The 23,873-nt window shown below is 36.5% G+C and overlaps 1 protein-coding gene across 3 annotated transcripts in view; it reads right to left on the bottom strand.

Annotated features, from left to right (window-relative positions):
* The window catches only part of LOC123873178 (arylalkylamine N-acetyltransferase 1-like), an 89,430-nt gene that overhangs the window by 11,307 nt on the left and 54,250 nt on the right, over positions 1-23,873 (bottom strand). For 2 of the 3 annotated variants that reach the window (XM_045917904.1, XM_045917902.1), the window contains exons 2-4: positions 7,274-7,398; positions 6,509-6,689; positions 4,137-4,342 (exon numbers count right to left, since the gene is read on the bottom strand). In XM_045917904.1, coding sequence (XP_045773860.1) covers positions 4,137-4,342; positions 6,509-6,689; positions 7,274-7,398 — 512 coding nt within the window. Of the gene's footprint in view, positions 1-4,136; positions 4,343-6,508; positions 6,690-7,273; positions 7,399-8,213; positions 8,278-23,873 lie in introns of those variants that run through there. The other variant, XM_045917903.1, reaches the window with a different exon arrangement.

Here is a 23,873-nt window from a genome sequence, read left to right as displayed (position 1 = left end):
TTCAATTCGGCTCGTTCTGAACTATAGACTGAATGAAAATACTTGCCGAACTCTACAGCGCATTGCTCGTCAGTCAACAATACCCCGTTCTTTAAAATTTTTTGCGGACCCCTACTACTTCTTTTAGATTTGGCGTAGTTCCAGAACGACATCGGATCCTTTAATAGCTGGTTCTGAACTCGATGCCTGTAGTGCCGGTGAGCAAAATCTATCATTGCTTTGACCTTCGCCCTACACTGAGCGAACGCTTCGTAATCATCCCTGGACTTACTCGCCTTATACCGCCGGTGAAGTTTCGCCTTCATTTCTATGTTGCGAATTATTTCAACCGTGTACCATTCGGGGTAAATGTACCTCGATGTTACCGGACTTCGCTTTTTTTTCGGAACGTTGTTATCGATAATAGATGTAAAAATGTCATAAAAACGGTTCAAGCTTTCGTCCAAATCTAAGTCATACAATACAGACCAGTCTACCGCCGCAATAGCCGAATATAACGATGGGAAATCAGCCTTATAGAAATTCCAACCTGTAGGGGCTGGAGATATACTCGTAGGTATGGTCGCGTCAGGTGGACACGCGTCAGTCCGCCGACGCGAGCGCAAGGCGACCGCAATCTCGAGAGGCGGGTGATGCGCGTCCACCGGCACGAGCGGCGCCGCCGCCGCGCGCACGCTCACCGTCCCACCCGTCGAAAGCGAACTTAAAACTAAGTCCAGATACCTGCCATTACAATTACCTACTTTGTTACTCTGAATGAACTCACAATAGGTTTGAAAGTACTCAAAATAATTATTGATAGCCGTAGAACACGAGTATAGGTTAAAATCTCCTACAACTATTACTTCACTAAATTTTCTACAGTATTCCTCTATAATACTAAACAATACCATATATTCCGTATCCCTAGCGCTAGGCGGTATGTAAACTGTACATAATAAAAACATGAATCGTTCGCGCCTATAGACACTCGCACAAACTAGTTCGAAAGAATGAGCGTCGATGTTGACGTCACTGTGTACTCGCCGCAGTTCGAAGTGCGGTGTGGCCACGAGAAACGCGCCGCCCTGCTTACGTCCATCCGCTCGGTCACACCTTATAATAGTGTAACCAGGCGGAATTATCTCTGCATCGTAAATAGATTTGTTGCAACCTGTTTCCGTGATTGCAAACAAATCTGCACTAGAAGCCGAAATCGACGCTATAAAGTCCTCCAATTTTGTTCGAAGCCCTCTTACATTTTGGTAAAATATTTCAATAATATTATTCTGGCTTTTTGGCTTCTGATCTTGGGTGGTTGGCTGTCCTACGAAACCACACCCATTCACAAAATTCCACGTTAACCGGCCAAACGTCTGGCTGACACAATTGGTCATATTTGCTCTCTGGCAACCCTATAATAAATGAGGCATAATCTCGCTCTGTTTTATGTTTTATTTTGTCAATTTTGAACGGTACTTCCTTCACTATATCTTTAATAAATTTTTCCAAATTTTCTACAGTGGTGTCCTTCTGGAGCCGCCAAACGTGTAAAAATTTTTTCTTTTCCATCCCTCTTATTTCAGTATTCTGCATACTTCCTCCCTTTTTTACTTCGGTATTGGGATATCTACTTCTCCTTCTATTAACTACTGTCCAAGTTCCATTTTTTTCTGTGTTTTTCTCTTCCTCTTCAATCATCCTGGGATTTTTGGTGCTTTTTTCCATACTGATATTCTGAGTTCTCTCACCTTCAATTACTTCCCACGCTTGTTTCGTGGCCATACACTTTTTTTCAACTACCTGCTGTTTAACGGCGTTTACAAAAGATAGCACTGGCTCTTTACGTACTTGCGATTGTTCCTTACTAGCCTCCCGTTCCGTACTAGGAGCAGTCTCGACACATTCCTCCCTTCCTAAATAACCTTTAACTGTAGCTTCTAACAAATCCACTGCGTTAACTTTTTCCAAAACTACCTTCATAAACTTTTTAATCTCCCGCAACTCAACTTCCACTGTATTATATTTATCTAGGAGTAGCTTATATTCTTTCTTCTGCTCTTCTAGCTGAGATTTCATTTCCCAACGGAACTCCCGCAGCTCTTCGAGCAGCTTATCTTCCGTGTCAATCCTTGTTTCCTCCAGAACGATACGATTCCCACGCTCCGTGTTGACGTAGCAGCTGCTCGGAGTAAACGTCTTATTCATGAAGCTTCCTCGGACCGGAGTATCAGAGTTATTCCCTTTTGGGACAGCTCGCATGCACTCGGGACATCTCCAATTTGCTTTGTCCTCCTCCGTGAACTCCTCGAACTGCTTCTTTGATAAAGCCAAGCACTTGAGGTGGTAAATTTTCTTACATTGCTATGTTGCTATATTGTATTTCTTGCATTTCTTACATTACCACTTGAGGTGGTAAATTTTCTTACATTAATATGCTATGCCTTGTTAATAAACCTGGTTGCTAAACCTACTGTTCACTAAGCTATTACACTGATCGCAAGCAATTATTTACTCTTATCCATTGATCTTCTGTTCTCCATCTCCGAAGATATTCATCAGATCTTCACCAAACTAAAATGGGAATACCTCTAAAGTATGTTCTACCAAACAGAAAAAGAATTGTTAAAATCGGTTAATATTTGGATGAGTAACCACGTTTGTTACGCCTACAAAAAAAAAAACAACATACAGTCGAATTGAGAACCTCCTCCTTTTTGAAGTCGGTTAAAAATAACACTTTGTGTCAAATGGTCTTCACGTTGACATTATGTAAACAGATGTCATCTGTAAAATTTAGTTAGTGATAACATGCTCTTTGGTTCCAAGTAGGTACGTTCACATGACGCTCACTACTGCTTTCACTTAAAAAAAAAGCAAAGCCACCGCCAAGCTTTTTATCGCAGTTCCAGTGTGTTTGTATTAGTAGAGGTCAGTGGTCAGAATATTTTCTAGTGCAAATTATGATTGCAAAATTATTGAAAAACTGAGGCGAGCAGGATACGTTAACGTTTGAAACCGTATCTCTTCCTGTACTTATATTTATATTTGCAATGTTGGAAAAATGCTCATATAAGTAGGTACAAGTTTTTAGTTTAGTTTTAAAGTTTTATACCTATATGTTATATAGTACCTACTTATAGCTACCTAGATTTAAATACAAAAACCGGTCAAGTGGGAGTCAGGCTCGCACACTAACGGTTCCGTACTTGGGTATTTTAACTGCAACAGTATAATATAGTCCGCATGGTCTTTTCTGCGTTAATTTCGATGATCCATTTTCTAGAGTAAAATGAACGTTACAATTATATTTTGGTTTATACAACAAAATGTTTGAAAATTGGTGTACATAACGGGCCGAATTGAGAACCAATTCCTTTTTGGTCGGTTAAAAAATAAAAAAACCATTTACGGCACGAGCGTAGTTATGAAAATGGTTTTATTAGACGAAACACATATCAAACGGAAGTAGTTGAAACGGAATGAAATAAAAAAATCTCCCGAGAAGGAACTGTTTGAAGCACTTCCTCTCAGACTATAAAAAGCTTGATCGACGAGCGAGCTTGCGGTAAAGATTACGACGGATATACAAAACTGCGGATGATCTACCAACAATCTTTACCGGCGAGCCAACAAGACCGTTATAAAAGAGTATAAATGTTCCTTGGTTATAAAGTTCCTACGTCGGTCAAGTGCCTAAGTTGAACTACATATTATATGTACCTATAGTACTTAGATAATGCCCACGACTTCGTCCGCGTGGATTAAGATTTTTAAAAAACCTGTAGGAATTCATTGATTTTCTACCTACCGTCTACCTACGATCTACTACCTACCGTCTACCTACTAAACCGTCTACCTACCGTCCTGCCTACGATCAGCTATCTCTGTACCAAATTTCGCCAAAATCGGTTAAGTGGATAGACAGACAGACAGACAGACAGGCACACTTTCGCATTTATAGTTTTCGCATATTATGGATTAAGAAGAGGTAGTAAGTAGTACATTTGAAGTTTTGAACGTAGGAAATCTCCGGAACTAATGACCCGATCCTAAAAATTCTTTCAATTATAGATGGCTACATTAATCCCGAGTCACAAAATAAGAAGGTATGTATTTTGTGCTCGAGTGCTATAAATTAAAAAAAAACTACTTACTCAGTCTCTTCGCAGAGTACCCTCATCAACCCTCTGCCTCTCCAGTCGCTGTGAGTGGACGCTATCCTGACCTCCACGACGGTGTGGCAGCTTTGGTCCAGCTTGTCCCAGATCCTGGCTTCGCGGTCCAAATGCCCCAACAGTTTGAGAATTCGCTTGAACTTTGGGTGTGGGCAGTCGTCCGATTTGTCCGTGTAGTCTACGTCCTACAAAACCACAAAACATACGGTTGTAATTTTAGAAATAAAATGGTTATATGGGTAGAAACGTAGGCTTAAAAGCTTCTAAATGTTACGTCTGTTTTTGTCATTTGATGAACCTATGAATTTTGGACAAGAAAATGTTTCGAACCTTTCCGAACGATGCCCAGCTTAGTCGGATTTGACCCAAGGATTCGACGGTTAACCGTTTTGTCAAAATTGAACCTGATTGTCAATTCAATAACTAGACCGTGATGGGGTCCAAATATTTTACTTTCGAGTGTTAATTAATTATTCTCGAGATTAATGGGTAGAGTGGGGGAAAACAGTTGTTAGTCACCTATGTCAAGCGTTTATTGTCCTCTTCCCCTATCATTAGTTTTTATAATACCTAGTCTGATACAGATTCTATTATCAAGGCTCCGAGATAATGCTATCCAACCACAATATAATAATGGGTTAGTAGAACAGGTTACAAACAACTATCTCGATATCGGCTATGATCTTTTTTCCTGAACCGTGAATAGGACTTAAATTCCTTTAGATTATGACGATAATGGGAATAAATAAATTCATCTTTAAGGGTTTTGTACCGGTATGGTAAAAAGGAATCCTTGGTGCCACTTTGCCCGTCTGTCCGTCAATAAAAAAATATTTTCGTTGTAAAAGGTGCCGAATTGGAGTTCAAATTTAGAAAATGGATTTATTTGGTCAAGTAGGATTGATTTAATTCAGAGACAAATCAGAAATTGTAAACCTGGGACGTCCCACTTACAAGAAACACAGGGTTTACCACTACGACAGGGAGATTGTCAGGAAATATAAGCTTTAAACTAAATAATCACCTCGCGGTGATTTGTTACATATACCTACTTAATATAATCATAATTGAAAATCATTACACGTCCCGTAATGTTGACATTCAATCAACACCTGGGCGGAAGTTTCAACACCTATTAACTTACAATACAGTGCATTTACAGTTGTTAAACTTAAAAGGTCTGGCAATTATTGCCGCGACAAAGTTATCGTTAGGGCTGATTCACACTTCACACCACAATCATAGAATGGTAGGGGATTTTTTTAGGGTACCGTACCCAAAGGGTGTCAACGGGACCCTATTACAAAGCCTCCGCTCTCCGTCTGTCAGTCAGCAGGCTGTATCTTGTGAACCGTAATAGGTACAGAGTTGACATTTTCACAGATTGTGCCAATTGCCGGTATAACAACAAATAATAAAAATTTCACAATGCTATGAAATAAATATGAAAAATAAAATATGAATGCACTAAAAAGTATTTCTTGTACGATGGTACGGAACCCTTTATATGCGAGTCGGACTTGCACTTGACCTTTTTTGAAAGTTTCGGATTGAGTGCAGCGTTATAAGAGGGTGGCTAACGCGAAGCTCCGCCCGGACTCAGGAGTAAGCCCTAGGGCTCGAAGAAATATAATTGGAGAGATCGCGGGGTAGCGAAAAAATCGTAAGTCTATGGGACTAATATATTGTGTGGAAGATCAGTTGTTTAGATTGAGTCATGCCACGCCCATATGTATATAATATAGTGTTTTGCACCGGCACCTCCTTCAAGTTAATTAATTAATGACGCTTTTAATTATGGCTTGGTGTTCTCAAGTTTTATAGCGTTACTGCATTAACAAGCACATTACATACCAATGTAATATCTATAGTAAGTATGTACTTACATTACGATTCTTATTTCATACCTAGATACTGCTTCTAAAACAATTTAACTAAGGTTAAACTAATAAACCAAGCTTTAATAACTTTTTTCGCGATTACGACAGTCGACACCCTTCTTTTTATGTCGGAGGTTCAATCAGAGAAGGTAATTATAAGTTTAGAAATAGATGATAGATTATTTCGTAGACGTATACCTACCACTTTTTCATAGATATAAATAGTCGCGATTGTAGAGCGAGTTACCTAGTAGCATAATCATCCGGGATTCAAATACTAGCTACCAGAACTCAGGTGTTTCTAGCACATTGATATTCGTATACCGTAGATTCGTAGCTCCTCTCGTCTTACAACTCCGTTGATGGCAATGCTTATGTAGTCGATGTTCTCTTCGACACCTGCTATGGAAGCACTCTAGCTCGTTGCTATGGGTTTCTAGCACATTGGTAATCATAGCAGTCGTAGCTCACCTCTCGTCTAACAACTCCGTTGATAACAATGCCTACGTAGTCGCCGTTCTCGTCGACGGCTGCTATGGAAGCGCCGTCAGCGAGTGAACTGGAAGCGTACTCCTCTAGCTCGTAGCAGCGGGACTCAGGTGTTTCTAGAAGATTGATCGTTTGATTCAGGGGCTCGTCGAGGAAGAAGAATCTGGGGACAAATCATAATTTGTAAGTACCTAATTGGCTTTTAACAGCATAGTCTGTATGATAAATTATAGACTTGATTGAGTCACAGACCATCTAATGTACCTTTCGTATTTCGTAGGGATATTACAGTCGCCGTATCGTCTCGTAGAGCCCATCGTAGACTGTAGAGGTAGACAAATCTTTTTTCAAGCTTTCACTTTACTAAGAACGTCCGTTATGTTTTGAGCTTTACTAGTTATTCAATAGGCTTCGACGAATTCGTCGTTCGTCGAATTGTTTTTAAATACTTAGTTAATATAAGTTAGTTTATTCAATTCAATTGATTTATTTTTTTGACTTACTACTTGTCTGAGCTATTAGGAGTTTCAATTTGGCGTCAATACACAAAAAGTAATTTGAAAAGTAGCTATTTTGTATCGTACCTACATGAAAAGAAAAATAGTACTAGCATTAAAAATATTTTCACGAATTAATTTATGTTAATAGAAGACATTTTTTTATACAGACATATTAATACATTTTTTTTTTAATTAGCTAAGACTAAGGGATTTTGGACATATGTGACGTTTCAGTCATAAAACTTACCTTCTTAAAAATTCTATCACAGCTTCCTTATCCTTTGGCGTAAGTTTCTGCAACGTGTATCCATGTTTAATCGCCCGGGGGCGAATATTTAGCTCGGAAAGCTGTTGGGGCAGGTTGTCTGCTAACTGAAAATAAAGAAAAACATTTGTTGAAAAACAAGTCTGCACGAATATACTGAGAATATAAAAAAAATGGTAATCAGTGGGGACTGCTGACAGAAGAATTAAACTTAAACTTAAAACTATAAAATAAATACTAAACGCTTATACTTTTTTTGGATTTTCAAATTCATATTATTTGTAAGTAAAAAAATTTTTACGAGACATATTTTCACCGCGTTTAAATAGCCTCATCGGGTAACAGAAGGGCTGGCTCATTTTTTGCGCAACGGATCAGCCTGGCTGTCCAGCGTGGAAATGCAGCCAGTATCCTTGGCACCATTCCATGCGGGCATGATTTGTATAGTAATTAGATAAGGCTAGCTTTAAGTTTTATTGTAATATTTTCTTCATAAAAATGTACCTAATTGAAACTATTATAACATTAGTGTAGTTTTAGGTACACTCCGAGCACTATTAACATTAGCATGTCGGTGACGCGATCCTAAAGGTAACTTCATTCCGAAATCGCCCAACTCGCCAACTAGTTTTCACTTCAAAAATCCACTGTGCTTTTTCGATGAGAACGTTCATAAAAGCTTGCTATGTCGCATTCGATTTTCACAAAGTCATTGCAGATTTTTTTATTATTAGAGGTCTTGATACAGGCCTCATTTGATTTTTTAAATTGACTAAATAATACTTATGCTTGAATTTGTTTTTTTGTTATGTATTGTAAATTTTTATTTCTTATTTTATAGGTAGGTACCTAAAGAGTTTGTGATGTGACTTTCGAAATATTAAAAAAATATTTTAACTAAAATCAACAAAATATTAAATACCGCTTGCTCCATGATGCCAACCCAGAAATACAGGTGGTAACACACTGACATGGGAATCGTCCCATGAGGGATCGAGTTTATGAATGACCTATTGTATGCGTCACCGCAACCCGATATAGGGTTACAAAAGACGTGACAAAGTTCTTTATTGTCATCTTACTCATCATCAATTTAGAGATGATGATATTGAAACTGGAATATGACTGGAATGATCTAATTCCAACCCACCAACCCCTATCTGAAGTATGTAGGTACGATATAGTAATGATTCGTTTTTAAATGTTGGCAGTACAGAGTACATATTTTTTTAGACTAATTAAGAGGTACCTATTTTAATTAAATTATCAGATGATGCTTGCAACTTCATCAGCGTGGATGTACAGGTTTATTTTTGAATCCCGTGGGAACTCTTTGATTTTCTAGGACAAAAAGGAGCCAATCTCCGTATTCCCCGGAATGTAATCCATAAAATATATCAAATTTTGTCTCAATAGGTTTTAAACGGGTGAGCCGTGAAACGTTAATTAACAGATAGACACTTGCATTTACAGTTAATATTATGGACATTTTGATTGCTCAATCGAGTGTATAACAGAATACTTAACAGTACCCACCTATAAAATTAGGCAGCAAGGCAACACAATATAATTAAGTCTTTACACTAGTTGCCATTCCTATTATAATATTTATTACTATATAAATACGAAAGTTTGTCTGTCTGTCTGTCTGTCTGTTTGCTTTTCGCGTCCCAATAGTTTAACCGATTTTGATGAAAAGTACAGACTACAGAGTTAGCTTATACCTATCCGGGGGACTGAGATAGGCTACTTATCCTGGAAAATCAAAGAGTTCCCACGGGATTTTTAAAAACCCTTCCGTTTAATAGAGAGAGAGCCAATCAACGTTATTTTATAAAAACTGAAAGTTTCTCTTCGTATTGTCCCCAACATAGGGTAGAACGATCAGCGACTTTGAAGTTCGACTAAATAATGTGTACTTAATTATTTTTTTTGTAAAATTTTTACACCTCTTGTATCCCAAAGCCACCATGATTCAAACTTTATAAAGTTGTTTGACGCTGAACGTTTTTTCCTGTGTTAGGGACAATATGAAGAGAAACTTTCAGCTTTTATAAAATAATTCGGGTCTACCCCTCGCGGCTACAATCGATTTATATGAAAAATGTAAAGGTAGCTTATTATACTTTTATTCCGATAAATCAAGGATTTTCCACGAGATTTTTACAAACCCAAATCCACGCCGTCGAAGTCACTGAGATCATCTAGTTGTATATAAATTAGTGTATATGTAAATGTATATGTAATAAACAAGATAAAATTATTCATTGTGCCTCTCTCTTAGACCCTAAATCACTTAATGTATCAAGGTCGTGACTTGAAGTAAAACAGCAAAATGCAGTATCTACATACCACTTTATTTAACCGATTGTGGTCAATATAATAAAGACCTTTAACCTTTAGAATAAAGACCAAGTTTGTATAAAATAAAAGCTTAATTGTTCCAGTATCATTCTGATAGTCTTTACAAAGTAGGTTAGTCCAATCTAAGTGTTTGCTGCATTTACATAACAATGTCACAGAGTAAGGATATGACATTACCTACAGAGGTTCGACGAAGTCGCCTAGACAGAGCAATCGTACGAGTAAGCGCTGGACGAAGGAGCCTAACTTTTCCTACGGAGTTAGGGCCAGGCGCTGGTTCAACCCTCAAAAAAGATTGAGGGCAAGCCAACCGAAAATCGTCTAAGTGTGAGTCAGAGTATGAACTCGTTCATGATCGATATAGTGTATTCCTACAAAGAAGATATTTACAAAATATACGACACTCTGACCAAGATTTTGTACAGCGTATAGTTCCACGTGGGCAAAGCCGTGGGGCGAACACTAGTGAATTAATAAACCTGTAAAATGTTAGTTGTTTTTGAGGAGTCATTGTTTTTTATTTTATTATGGCATTGGATATAATATCATCAAACTATCTAAAGGAACTATTTTGTATTACTATCGATCTTTATAGACCGTGAAAGTGTGCCATCACAAGTCTATTAGGGTTGGATTGGTCTACAACGGTGGATCCGTGCTTGGTTAGGGCCCGTGAATTATTTTGAAGGGTTTTAGGGCCTTTACCAAGAGATCAAAGGCATCAGACCACTGTATTTGTCTTTATACTGCGGCATTGTATTACCTTGATATAGTTTAAGTATTCTCCCCCTTTTGTTTTGTTGTGGGAGACTTCAAGCATTGCGGCATTCTTGTCTATCTACGTCCTCATGCCATTCATTTCTTGGGTTGATGTAACTTTTTCATGCCCATAAAATTGTTTAGTTATGCACTTAGTACCTTTTAAGTTCTCTTTCTTTTTGTAATCTATCCTTTTGTATTTTATTGGTGTCAATAAAGAATTACATATAAAGTTATTAAGATATTATAATTATTTATATTTTTGCCCTAATAAATTATATGCTAGCTGATACGACAGACGTTGTTCTGTCCAAATTTTCAAAATTCAAATCCATCTAAAATATAAAATAATAGTTTTGCGTAATATTCCTTACTCTCCCGATTTTTTCCTGATCTCAGCCTAAGAGCTTCCGAGACGGTCAACCAGCTTGACGTCAAGCATGTATATTTTGCTTGAGCCAAGCATTTTGACCGTTTACAATATTTGCTTGATGCTTACAGTTTAAGTCAAGCATCAAGCAAACATTATATTATATGGAGCAAGCAAACATTGTATATACCGAAATTTCATATTCCTAACTAGTTTAGTTTTTGAGATAGCCCCCATCAAAAAAACGGTCTAAAAAATTTACGCTGATTTGTGCGATTTTATATTTTTGCTTGACGCGAAGTCCGCACAGTGTTCGAGAAATGAGAAAACCGAGAGAAATGAGACAGACAGACAACAAAGTGATCCTATAAGGGTTCCGTTTTCCTTTTGAGGTACGGAACCCTAAAAAGTGCCGTTTGCTTGACTCAAGCTGCCTGACGGGCGCATCAAGCTGCTTGATCAAGCAAAACAAAACAGCTAACTCCTTTAGGTATGGTGCTTGTTATCCTACCTACATTATACTAAATCGTATTTTTGCTGACGAAAATGTGAACATACCTGTTCTTCGTCTAACCCTGAAAGTACCTACCATAGAAGGCACAGCATCCGCCTAAAGATTATTATCCGAAGGTTCCACAACAATGACATCAATAGTAAAGACAGGCGGGACCGCCTATTGATTTATGTAGCCAATTTAATTAATTAGATATCGATTTACTTGACGACAGACGTAAATATAGGGACGCTTAACGTAATTGTAACGTTGCACTGTATTTATACACGGATTAAATGGTTTTGCACTAGTAAGGCAAATATTTTTTACGATTTGCGACTGTTTTGTACAATCGTAATCGTAAATCGTAAATGTTTGTAGGAACGGCATTCCAAACCAGTGGTAAATTATTTGACGATTCAAAAGCACTTGTAAAAGTTTATTTGAATAAAAATCTATTCTATTCTAATCACATAAATGCAAAAGTGTTTGTTGGTTTTTCCTTCAATCACGTCGAAACGGAATAACGGATCGATATATGATTTATAGCATGAGTAGGTATAGTTAAAGACCTGGAGAGTGACATTAGCTACTTTTTAACTAAGTCCAGCAGTAGACACTTACAGGCTGATAGGTGGATGAACTAAGCGCTAAAACCTAAATATATTAATTTATCTTATAACCTTATTTATAGATGTTAGCATATTTCGGCATCCTTCTATTCCGTGGGTCTGGGGCATGCACGTCAAATTTTTTGGAGTTCTCATTTTACGCAATTAAATATTACATGCTTTAAACCGTGGAAACCCATATGCCTGAGGCTTCTCCCTAATGTTCTCAAAATCTGTCAGTCCGCACTAATTGTCCAGTGTGGTGGACTATCGCCTAAAGTTTAGGCCCTAGAATGGTTTAGGCGCTAAACCATTAACACTCTGAGAGAAGACCGTGCCTAGCAGAGAGTCGGTGGCGATGGGTTGAAAGATGAAACTTGATTTTTTTAACTTAAGCTCGCTATTTGCGGAAATGCTTTAAGTTTTTGCAAAAATCCTACATTGTAATAAAAAATAAAGGTTTCGTTATGATTTATTTCTTGTGCCTTGACCTTACGCATTTTTATGTCCAATTACGGTTTATGGTTCACCAGTTTATGTTTGTCAACGCCTTTTGCTATTTATTTCATGGTTAAATCAATAATAAGTAGGTAAGTAATTAACCTTTTTGCAAATCAGTTTTTATTTGAACGTGTTGAGAGAGCGGCATTTGGTTTGCCATAGCGTGTTGACTAAATTAATAATTATTATCAATGAAAAAAATACAATAGAATTTATATTTTTTCACTTTTTTTATTATTTTTTATGTTTTTTTCCAAAGTTAACAAATCATGATATTATATGATTGTGCAATATGTGTCAAATTTTAACGGTCAATTAAGCAACTTTAATCGCTTGTCATAAAACTGGATCTAAGAAGTTTAGGACAGAATATGTTAAAAGCGAAAACAGAAACGCGGATATCGAATTCGTTTCATTATTCATACCTACTCATTAGACTAATGAGTATGTATGAAACTCTAATGACTAGAGATAAGTATGCAAGTTAATAATAAATTTAATTATTAGTAAGTACCTAGCCAAAAATTATACTGTTTGTTGTTTATCATGTACCTACCTAATATTGGTACAAATGAGCTTTTTATTTCGTTATCAGGAATCTAACATATTTAAATTTGAATGAGTTTTATGCATTGGTAACAATATTTATACAATATAGTTATTCATTTAAATACAAATTATGATAAGCACATGCAATAGATAGTAATTTTATCTAAATAATTTGAATGCAGCAATAAAACTATTACCATAAAGTTTAATTTTAAAAAGATTACGTCAAAAACTGAATTACATGATAAAATATTTAGTAGGTATGTAACTGAAAAGCAAAAAAACAAGTTTTGTATTCTATAAAATAGAAATTGATAAGGACGTCATAAACATAAATGTTAGAAAATGAATGGCAGGCGGGGGCAAGCTAATAGCCCTATAAGTAGTAGTAGTGGTGTACCTACTTGCCTTTTAAAGTAGGTACTTTATTTTGATACCCCATTTGCTGGCTTAGTGCGGATTAGAATAGAATAGAATAGATTTTTATTCAACCAAACTTTTACAAGTGCTTTTGAATCGTCAAATAATAATTTACCACTGGTTCGGAATGCCGTTCCTACCGAGAAGAACCATCAAGAAACTCGGCGGTTGCTCTTTTCAATTGTTCAGATTGTTGATTGGCAGACTTTGCACGTCTTTGGGAATATTATGGACTCTCAGGCATACAGGTTTCCTCACGATGTTTTCCACCACCGCTAAAGCAAAGATGATGTTTAAATTCCGAAAAGTTAGAGGTGCGTGCCCGGGATCGAACCCCCGACTTCCCGAATAGAAGGCTAGGTTAACCACCAGGCTATCATCGCTATACAACAGGTACCTACCTATTATTATAATCTACATTTTGTTACACTCTTTTTGTACCCATATTCAAACACTCAAAACAATACTTGATAATGCCCCCGACTACGTCCGCGTGGATTTAGGTTGTTTAAAAACCCACAGGAATTCTTTTATTTTCCGAGATAAACCTCCTCTGTACCTCGGTTAAACGGACGGGCCTTTAAGAATCCTTTTGATTTTCCGGGATAAAAAGTAGCCTATGTCCTTCCCCGAGATGTAAGCTAACTATGTACCTCGTCCAAATCGGTTTAACTGTTGGACTGTGAAAAGATAGCAGACAGATAGACAGACAAACTTTCGCATTTATAATATTAGTATGGAGTATGAATTAATTTTTATTATCAGCATGATCTGTATCTGTATTCTGTAGGTATGATCTTTGTCCGTATGATAGTAGTCAAGCGGAAATATGTTAATATAGAAAAAAATAAGTACATAATATTATAATAATAGACACAATTAAGACATTATATCTAACACATAGCGTAGGTCAAATTTCCGGGTACGTACTTTTAGTAGAAGTAGAATTGAGTATAAAAACAATGCAGTTATATTAATATACAGCATTGTTTTTTTATTGTTATTGTTAGGATTCCGTAGTGAATTCTAAAACACGTGGGTTCCTATAGTCCCGTCATGTCTGTCTATAAAGAAATTGTACCGTATTGTGACATGAGTTGTGTGATTCTTACAGGTGACGTTAATTCATATTTTGGATCATGAACCATGGATAGAGGGTTGAAATTTTCACAGATTGTGTGTTTCTATTGCCGTAATAATAACAAACAAAAAATAAAAATTTCAAAATGGCCGTCATGAAAATTTAAAAAATAAAACAATGTTAGGTATTTCTTTACTATGCTACGGAACCGTTCGTGTGCGATTCCGACTCGCACTTGGTCAGTTTTTATTGTATTTAATCTGTTCTGGACTCTGGTATTAGGAAGTATGATTGATATAAATGATTAAACTAAATAAAAGATATTAATTATTAATAAATCAATTAATTTCCGCGGTTGGCTTTGTCTAACACATCATTTGTCTAACATATTGTCGGTAAAAAACAAATCTTGCAAGCAATCGAATTTAAACTTCTTATTAGGCGTAACTAATTGGTTTCCGCAATGCAACGAATTAGGTTCTAGAAATACTTGATACCTAAGTACAGATTTGTTATTTTCCATGACCTTTCTGCTTAAAGGTATATCTATACTAATAAATAAAATTGGAGTGTCTGTCTGTAATTTCGAAATAACTACCGCATATTAAGGTCATATGGTTATTTGAACGATACTATAACCGAATCACACGTTTTTAAAATTTTTGTCTGTCTGTCTGTCTGTCTGTCTGTTTGAACGGCTGAACCGATTTTGACGGGATTTTCACAGACAAGTAGAGAATTGACCAGTTAGTAACATAGGCTACTTTTTTAACCGACTTTCAAAAAGGGAGTTGTGTTTTTCTACCTATGTACACCGAAATCTCCGAGATTTCTGAACCGATTTGCGTCATTTCTTTTTTAATCGATAGAGGAACTTTGCGACATTGTTTCATAAAAATTTGGAGTCCAACTCCTCAATCCTGATGCTTCAGGGGATCTGACCAATCCTCGCGGGCGAAGCTGCGGGCATCAGCTAGTTAGGTATAAAGGTATATTAAGGTAGTAAGTATATTTACTTATTTTCATCTAGCAAGATGTCACGGGTTAGATAAGTTTTTTAACCTACTTCAATAAAGGAGGCAGGCCTCAATTCGTCGGAACCTGTTTTGTTTTTAATTTTTAGTTGAAAATACATTTTAAATGGTCTATAGACCACTTAAATGCAATGCGATTATTGGAAGCTTTTGACAATTTGATAACTGTAAATACAATAACTTTAATCACTAATCTTAGTACTCTTACAATAGGTATAGGTACATGTTTTTTGGGCCTTTATCTAATGTCCTCATGAAATAGAAACACAATTGGATGCAATTTGATCGATAAAAAAAATTCCGAAAACTTCTCCAAATATATTGCGTCCATATCAAATTTTTTTTTATTAGCTGTTTACTTTTTTTCACTGCCAATCAAAGGGCAGAATTTCTTGACAGTAACGAAAACCATGAATACGGTTTTCTTACACAATTGGAGGGCTGATCTTACGAAGTCGAGTATCTCAAGGAAGTTTCAACATGAAAAGTGATGTGACTTTGACCTAGGTGTTAAGGAGACGGATTTTATCAATGCATTATTTATGCACACTGAGATAACAACTTCAGTAACATTAGGGTCATTGCATACACGCGGAGTGGAATGCAGGCGAGTATTACAGATAAAAACTTTAACACAGCTTTCACGTCCACGTGGATTTTGATTTTTGAAAATCTATGCCTATGTCGATGATTACCTCTCTGATGCAGTGGTGAGCGCTGTGGTCTTGTAAGTGGGAGGTCTAGGGTTTAATTACCGGTAGAGGCAATTATTAGGGAATGTTTATTTGAGTAAAAAATCTTTTTATCCGGGGTTCTGTACCTCAAAAAGTCAAAAAGAATCCCCTATAGGACCACTTCGTTGTCTATGTGTTTATGTGTCTTTCGTCTATCAAGAAACCTAGAAGTAAAATATTTCCCGCTGACCTAAAATTATGAATTTGGCAGGTAGTTAATGTGTTATAGCACAAATAAAGGAAAAACTCCGAAACCGTGAATTTGAAGTTCCGACACAAAAGAATAAAGATTTCGAACGATAACGAATAAAGATTTGTGTTCTCGAAATAATTAGTTAACTAAATTACATCAAAAATAATACATAATTACAAGTTAATACTTGCAAATTTTTATCGTACTGGTTTGAGATTTCTAGTGCAATATGTGCGGAACCCTTCGTGTGTGCGAGTCCGACTTGCAGTTGATCGATTTTTAACCCCCGACCCAAAAAGAGGGGTGTTATAAGTTTGACGTGTGTATCTGTGTATCTGTCTGTGGCATCGTAGCTCCTAAACTAATGAACCTAGCTCCTAAAATGATTTTAATTTAGTTTTTTTGTTTGAAAGGTGGCTTGATCGGGAGTGTTCTTAGCTATAATCTAAGAAAATCGGTTCATCCGTTTGAAAGTTATCAGTTCTTTTCTAGTTACTGTAACCTTCACTTGTCGGGGGTGTTATAAATTTTTAATTTACACTTGTTATATCTTGTAATGACTCTGCTGGGTGCCGGTGTGTGTCGTGCCTTAGGAACGTCAGACCTTTGCAAAACTACAGTCAGCTAACAAGTTCACCGCTTATCAGTAATGGATCGTGTCGCAGTAAACTTGTAATCGTGAACACATTCGCACTCGGAAGCAGTGATAGCAGGATCCCAGGTCACGACAACAATACGCGGTAACGGAAGTTAGGTCTGCCTTCACACGTCCTTATGTGTTAACTTTATCCTTATCTAAACGTATCTACATTTATAATTTAAACACCTAAAGTTTGTAAGTTTGGGTAGATCTCCGGAACTAATGTTCCGATTCTCAAAAAACTTTTGGTTCACTTGATGGAGTAAGTAAGTAACTTGATGGAGTAAGTGTATAATTACCTGGTTAGTGGATTTTACATGGATTTTACCTTTCAATGTGACAGAGAGATGGAATAATAATAATTAATACTAATACAACAACTAACAATAATACTAAAATACTATAAACACGAATGTTTATATGTATGGATGGATGTATGGGTGTTTGTTAAGGTGAACGCACACTTCCGCGCCGAACGCATCGAACGAACCGAAGGAAACGAATTTTAGAATCCTGTATATGAAATCTCATGAAACCTCGCACACTTACCCGCGTCGAATCGGAAGTAGATTTTATATAGAGAATTCTAAAATTTGTTTCGTTCGACTCTTTCGACGCGTTCAGATCGGATAAGTGTGCGTTCACCTTTACTCGTTCATGCAAAAACTACTGGACGGGTTTGGCTGAAATTCGTGACGATAGATTATACCCTGAATTAACACATAGGTTACTTGTTATACCGGAAAATCAATGAGTTCCCACGGGATTTTTAAAAACCTATATCCACGGGAAAGAAATAGCAGGCGTCAGCAGCTAGTAAATTATAAATGTTATCAATGAAATATAAGAAATGTAGGTCATTGCCAAGTCATAGCATGCATGCAGTATGCCAATACATAAGATAAGACGAGCATTTCATTGTGTAGTACATAACACGTTTTGACAGCAGCTGACCAACAATGTAACCAGTAACAATGACCTCAAGATCTGCAGGCTACGTAAATAATAAATAATTTATTAAGTATAATATTTTAATTATAACGTTATTTTACTACGATAAATCACTGCAATTTTAATTTGTCTTTCTCGTTACTTTACAAATCGTACAGGGGAAGTCGACGACTCTTAACTCGGAATTTGCAATTAATGACGTTAAATATTTTCCTGAATTGTAATGGTACCCACGCACTAGCAAGTCGCAATATTTTTGAAAAATCTATCCAATAACACTCCACACCATGAGATAGACGGCAAAAAACTTACGTGTAGGAGAAGTACCTACTTAGCCTAAAAATTTTACTTTACTTTACTCACTTTACTTTGTCGGCGTGATTTAGGATGTGATGTAGATTGCTTGTAAGTTTATTTGGCTGTCATAAACGTGCATGACTTTTTGATAATTAATGTACTTAGTAATTATTATTTTTCAATTTAGTGGGATCATAATCAAACACATAGTTATCAGTAGCAAAATGTAGCAAAATATCATTTATAGTCCAATAAAATATAATTTAAATTACCGAAACATTAAACAAAATTCATCAATTTACAATAATACTAAGTATACTTATCAGATAAAAATTGATTGGCAAGTGCATAGGAGCGCGAGGCGAGAGGCGATCATCGAACCTGAGACCTTGGTATTGATCGTGAACAAGGTCCGCTCACCGAGTCAACGGGTTTTGTTCAACTGGAAATTACTGCAGTTACCATTTCAACTTGTACCACTATTGTAGTGGTACAAGTCAAAAAATCATAATTTCGCGATGTCAAGCTGTAGTTTTGGCATGGACAACGATATTATCATATCAACGACATATAATATATGAAATTGTATCAGATTTTATCAATAGATTATAGAGTAAAACAAGGATACTCTACTTGTAACTATAAATTGCTTTAAAAATATCATTCTTTAGAGTGTCTTTGTTTTTTCAACTGTACGAAAAAATCTCTCATGAATGTTATATGTATGTAATGTAATGTAAGCTTCAAGCTTGTGTTAGAATATTATAACTTGATGGCACTTTTATATTATGCATGCGAATCCGCATGAACGAGGTTAAGAATAAATCGCTTAGCTATTTATGTCTAACTAGCTGCTTGTCCCGGCTTCCATTTCTTCACAAATCTTGAGTACCCCCACTGAATAGATAAATAGTACCCCAAGATTTTTGAAAAAAAAGTTTCATGAAACATTCTTTCAAAATGATTTAGAAAACCTACTCCAAACCCACCATCTATCACTAGGTACCATAAAAAGCGATGTAAGGTTTCAATATACGATGGTTTTGATGTCAATTCATCTCTTGGATCTTGACTCTCAAGTATATTGTACATTGTAAAAGTATTGGAACTTGACACTCAAGTATATCGTAGATTGTAAAAGAAATAAAAATAATATTTTAATCATCACTTAATTTTTCGAAATTTAGAGTTGTGTCAGTTTGTATTTGAAAGTTGAAAGTCCTTGACCTTTTGAAACTGAAAGTCGTGGTTGTTTTTTGAAAAAAATGTTTCACAAAGCTTGTACCTAGTCCTTAAAATAAATTGTTTTGCAAAATTCAACTTTTATTGCTCGTAGCTGTGCGAGTACCTATATCTTGGCCTACATCGCCCACAGTGACTTTTTGTAGCGAATAACCGCGCGTACATACTTTCAATCACTAGCAGGGCTCTCTCCGTCACTTACTCCATACAATCGTAGTTCCCATTTCATTTGAATATTAAGCAACCAAAGTCCATGAAACTTTGTAGGGATATTCTAGAAACTTTAATATCTGTGCCTGTGGAGTTTTAGATTTTTTTATATAGTTATATGTAGTGTTAGTGATATGTAGTTTTAAAATTACAGGGGCTCAAAGATTTGTATGTGCATTTTTAAGACGGCGTAACTTTGAAACCGAATATTTTAACGGAAATCTGGAAAACCACAGGCATAGATAGGTATTAGTTTATAGAATATGTCTGCAAAATTTCATGGACTTTGGTTGCTTAATATTCAAATGAAATTGCAACTACGTTTGTATGGAGCGAGTGACGGAGAGACCCCTCTTAGGTACGATATGTTACTAAGCTTTCAGTTATAAGCGACCAGTCGTTGGCAGGTGGAACCTAAAATAGTGCTGTTTCCTCAGATGAAGAAAATAATTTTATCTATGCGTGTCACCCTTTCCCTCTAACTGCACCTCAACCTGAGATAGGCCGGGTGAATGAATTTTGCTTGAGATACTTACAAGATTTTTAGGGTTCCGTACCTCAAACGGAAAAACGGAACCCTTATAGGATCACTTTGTTGTCTGTCTGTCTGTCTGAAAAAAATAAAAATACGACCGCCCTGCTATGTAATTCTTTTTGAAAAAAATTATAGCCAATGCCACTCAGGTTGATCCTGAAAAATTCTAACTATACCTACCCCACACACCTTTGTTCAGGCGTAATTTTATTAGAAGTCATGGTGGAAAAAGAAATGAACCCTGTTAATATTATACTTTTTTTAGGTAGTTTACACGACTGCCTAAAATAAGAAGGACATAAAGAAGGAAAAAAAGGAAATACCTACCCAGTATTAAAAAATCTAAATCCACGCGAATAAAATCGCGAGCAAAAGCTAGTCAAGGATACAAAAGAAATTGCCTCTAATCAGTTCTATTGTTCTTAGCCGAAAGCTTCCTTGAAACAATAACCATAGGCTTTTTAGGTTAGGTTTATCAGCGGGAGGGCGGGCGGTGCATGTCGCATGCTGCATATTGCACCATACAGATTTCTTTGGTTTGGCGGATTACAGCAAATTAAGCTTTTGGTTTCTTGTATATCATCGACTTACGCAAAATAACGCCTGCTTCTATACTACATATAAACATATAGGTTCGGTAAGTACCTAAGTACCTACATGTGGAACAAAGGACTAAATAAAACAACGAAAAGAAACTAGGTCGAAAAGCGCACGTGGAAAAGAGCTTGAGAGGCAAGCAATAAAAGTGAAAAACAAACATGAATCGATCGATCCCGTTTCATGCTCCCACAGCTCCACAGGCTTGAAAAACAAACAAATATAAAGTTCTGCATACATTGTGGAACTTTGCTATTCAGGCCCTTACTTGACAGTGAGGACACCTGCATGCCTGAGAGTTCTCCATGTTCTCAAAGGTGTGTGAAGTCTGCCAATCCGCATTGGGCCAACCAGCGTGGCAGACTATGGCCCAAACCCTTCTCATTCTAAGAGAAGACCCGTACTCAGTAGTGGGGCGGAAATGGGTTGATCATGATGATGATATTGACTTTAAGGAGGTCACCCACGGCGACTTTTTATAGCGATTCAGTAGCGTTTGCATTGCTACTTTTGGCCGTTAGCGGTTAGTCGTATTTGCAACGCGCGACAGTAGGGATACAGTAGTGGCACTATCGCATAGTATCGATTCAGCGTCGATACATCGAATACGAACGCGCGACTGTATTGATTTAGCAACCTTCCTTTATTAGGTATATACTTTTGACTAACATTCCCCTATCCCCTCCAACTAAGCGTAGCTAGGAGTGGGTACGACAATAGTGCAACGGGTGGGATTTGAACCGCCGAACTTTCGGATTTCAGTCCCTTCCTATAACCGTTGAGCTGTAGGTATAATATGGGTGCACACATTATACCTACCTACTAGATTTTCATGGGTGACTTTAACAGTAGGTTTTTGGAAAGAACATTTAATATAGGTCCTCGTACCAATCTATACAATCGATCTGAAACATCAGGTATAAAATTCTTAATTATTTTTTCACAAAATTGAAGTAGGTAGCAAAAAAGGCCCGTGTAATTCAAACAAATTAATTATATAGGTACTCTAATAATTGCGGTGGTATACAGAATAATATACCTACTTTTAAAATATGTAAGTTTAATTAATCGAATCGCAACCGGAACTGGCTCAGATTCTTAGAACGACGTCAATATCCTATTGATTAAAATACAAGACCACAATGTATCCTATTATACGGCTAGTCACGGAACAACAATGCCCATTTAATTATTGTCCTTGCTTGTAGTTATTTATGGAGTTAACATAAAATTAACAAAATGTGCTGAATGTGAAAGTGGAGGTCTGAAATCATCAGATTTTATTCTAAATCTAAAAGAATTTTAAAATTGAATGTGAACAATAAATTAGTACCACTATATGAACCTGCTATACTTACCTATTATCATAAGAAGTAATTTCCAGACGCACCTATTAATGTCTGGTCCAAAGTACCCGAGCGTTTAACAAATTAATCATAATCACCAATCATAACGAGTTAATTCATTACATACTAGTGTTCTTATTGTAGGCACGTGAAAATTTGAACAACGGATTCAATGATTATAATTATTGGTGCATTATACCAAGATTCTTTAAAGTTTAAACCTAAACTAATTTACTGACTGTTTCTAAAAATTTGAGATTTTGCATACGTAGATTTTGTCACTAACGTAGAATTCTTGCTAAGAAAGGACTTTCAGGAAAATATAATATAAATAACGAATACCACCACGATTAATACGATGATTTTGAATTGACGATATTTCGACCCAGTTTGACCCACTTGCATGAGTCGGGATGACGATAGGACCCGGAGTCCCCTCATGACCCGAAATATCGATAGTTAAAAATCATTATTGAAATTGATTTTAAATCGTGATATTTTAAAACATTAATTATGTCGCTAAACCACGACATAAGCCTAAAATTATTACATTTTCAGCATTCATCGGGATGCAGGGTTAAAAAAAATCTAAACCCATGCAGACAGTCACAAAGTCGCATTTTTTTCCATATGAATACCCTAACAATCGCGGAACACAAGCGAAACACGTTCACCAAGAGCAGTTACATAAAATTACCAAAAAATCTAAAGCCTGTTTTTGAGATTCATAATATGGACCCAAATCGTATTTTACTTGATATTAAACGAAAAGGAAAAGATTCCCAATTCGACGCATATTTTTTTCTGTTAGTGCTCCCACGCACACCTCAATGACCTGCGTAATTGTTTTGTTTGCTTATCAATTGGGGATACAACTACCACTTGACATCTCTTTAAAATTTGCGTAAGTAGTACGAGTAGACCAGGGCTAAACGGGTTTAAATACTGTAAAAGACGATAAATTCTTAACAGTATAGATCGGAAAATATAGTTTTCTAATAGTGTAAGAAGCAATTAAGGAAAAATTGACCTGACTGAGTAAAAGTCCCGAAAGGGCGGTTGGGGGCGTGTTAAAGGGTAGATATTCGTGTTTTGGTGATTCGCGGCTAAACTATGCAGACTATCAAAAAAAAAAAAATGAAAAAGATATGGATAAATAAAAAGTATTAAATTTTTTTCTTGGCCATTACTGACCATAACCTCAAATTTATCGAGAAAAATACGAAATAGGTGAAAATGTACTTTTTTTTGTCTAATATAATCCCAAATTTTTGATAGCAAAATATTTAATTTTCAATGTTTATGTAGTGATGATGATGATATTTACATTAAAAAAATTGGGATTCAACTTTTGACCGCCAATTCTTGCCCCCCTGTGTATCCTGACATGCGTTTCTATCACGCTTTATACGTTTCAGGCTTTAGTTCGATTCCCGGCAGGGGTTTAGAATTGTATAATTTCTACTGGTCCGGGAGGCTCCGGCTCGCCACGGCTAATTACCACCATACCGGCAAAGCTGTGCCGCTAAGGGATTAAGCGTTCCAGTACGATGCCGTGTAGAAACCAAGAATGGATTTAATAAAAATTACCGTACATATACCTTTCAGGTTAGCCCGCTTCCATCTTAGACTGCATCATCACTTACTTCCAGGTG

The sequence above is a fragment of the Maniola jurtina genome, chromosome 16 (assembly GCF_905333055.1).
Source record: "Maniola jurtina chromosome 16, ilManJurt1.1, whole genome shotgun sequence".
Classification (NCBI taxonomy): domain Eukaryota; kingdom Metazoa; phylum Arthropoda; class Insecta; order Lepidoptera; family Nymphalidae; genus Maniola; species Maniola jurtina.
The sequence above is the reverse complement of the archived record's forward strand: the minus strand, read 5'-3'. Positions and strand labels throughout refer to the sequence as shown.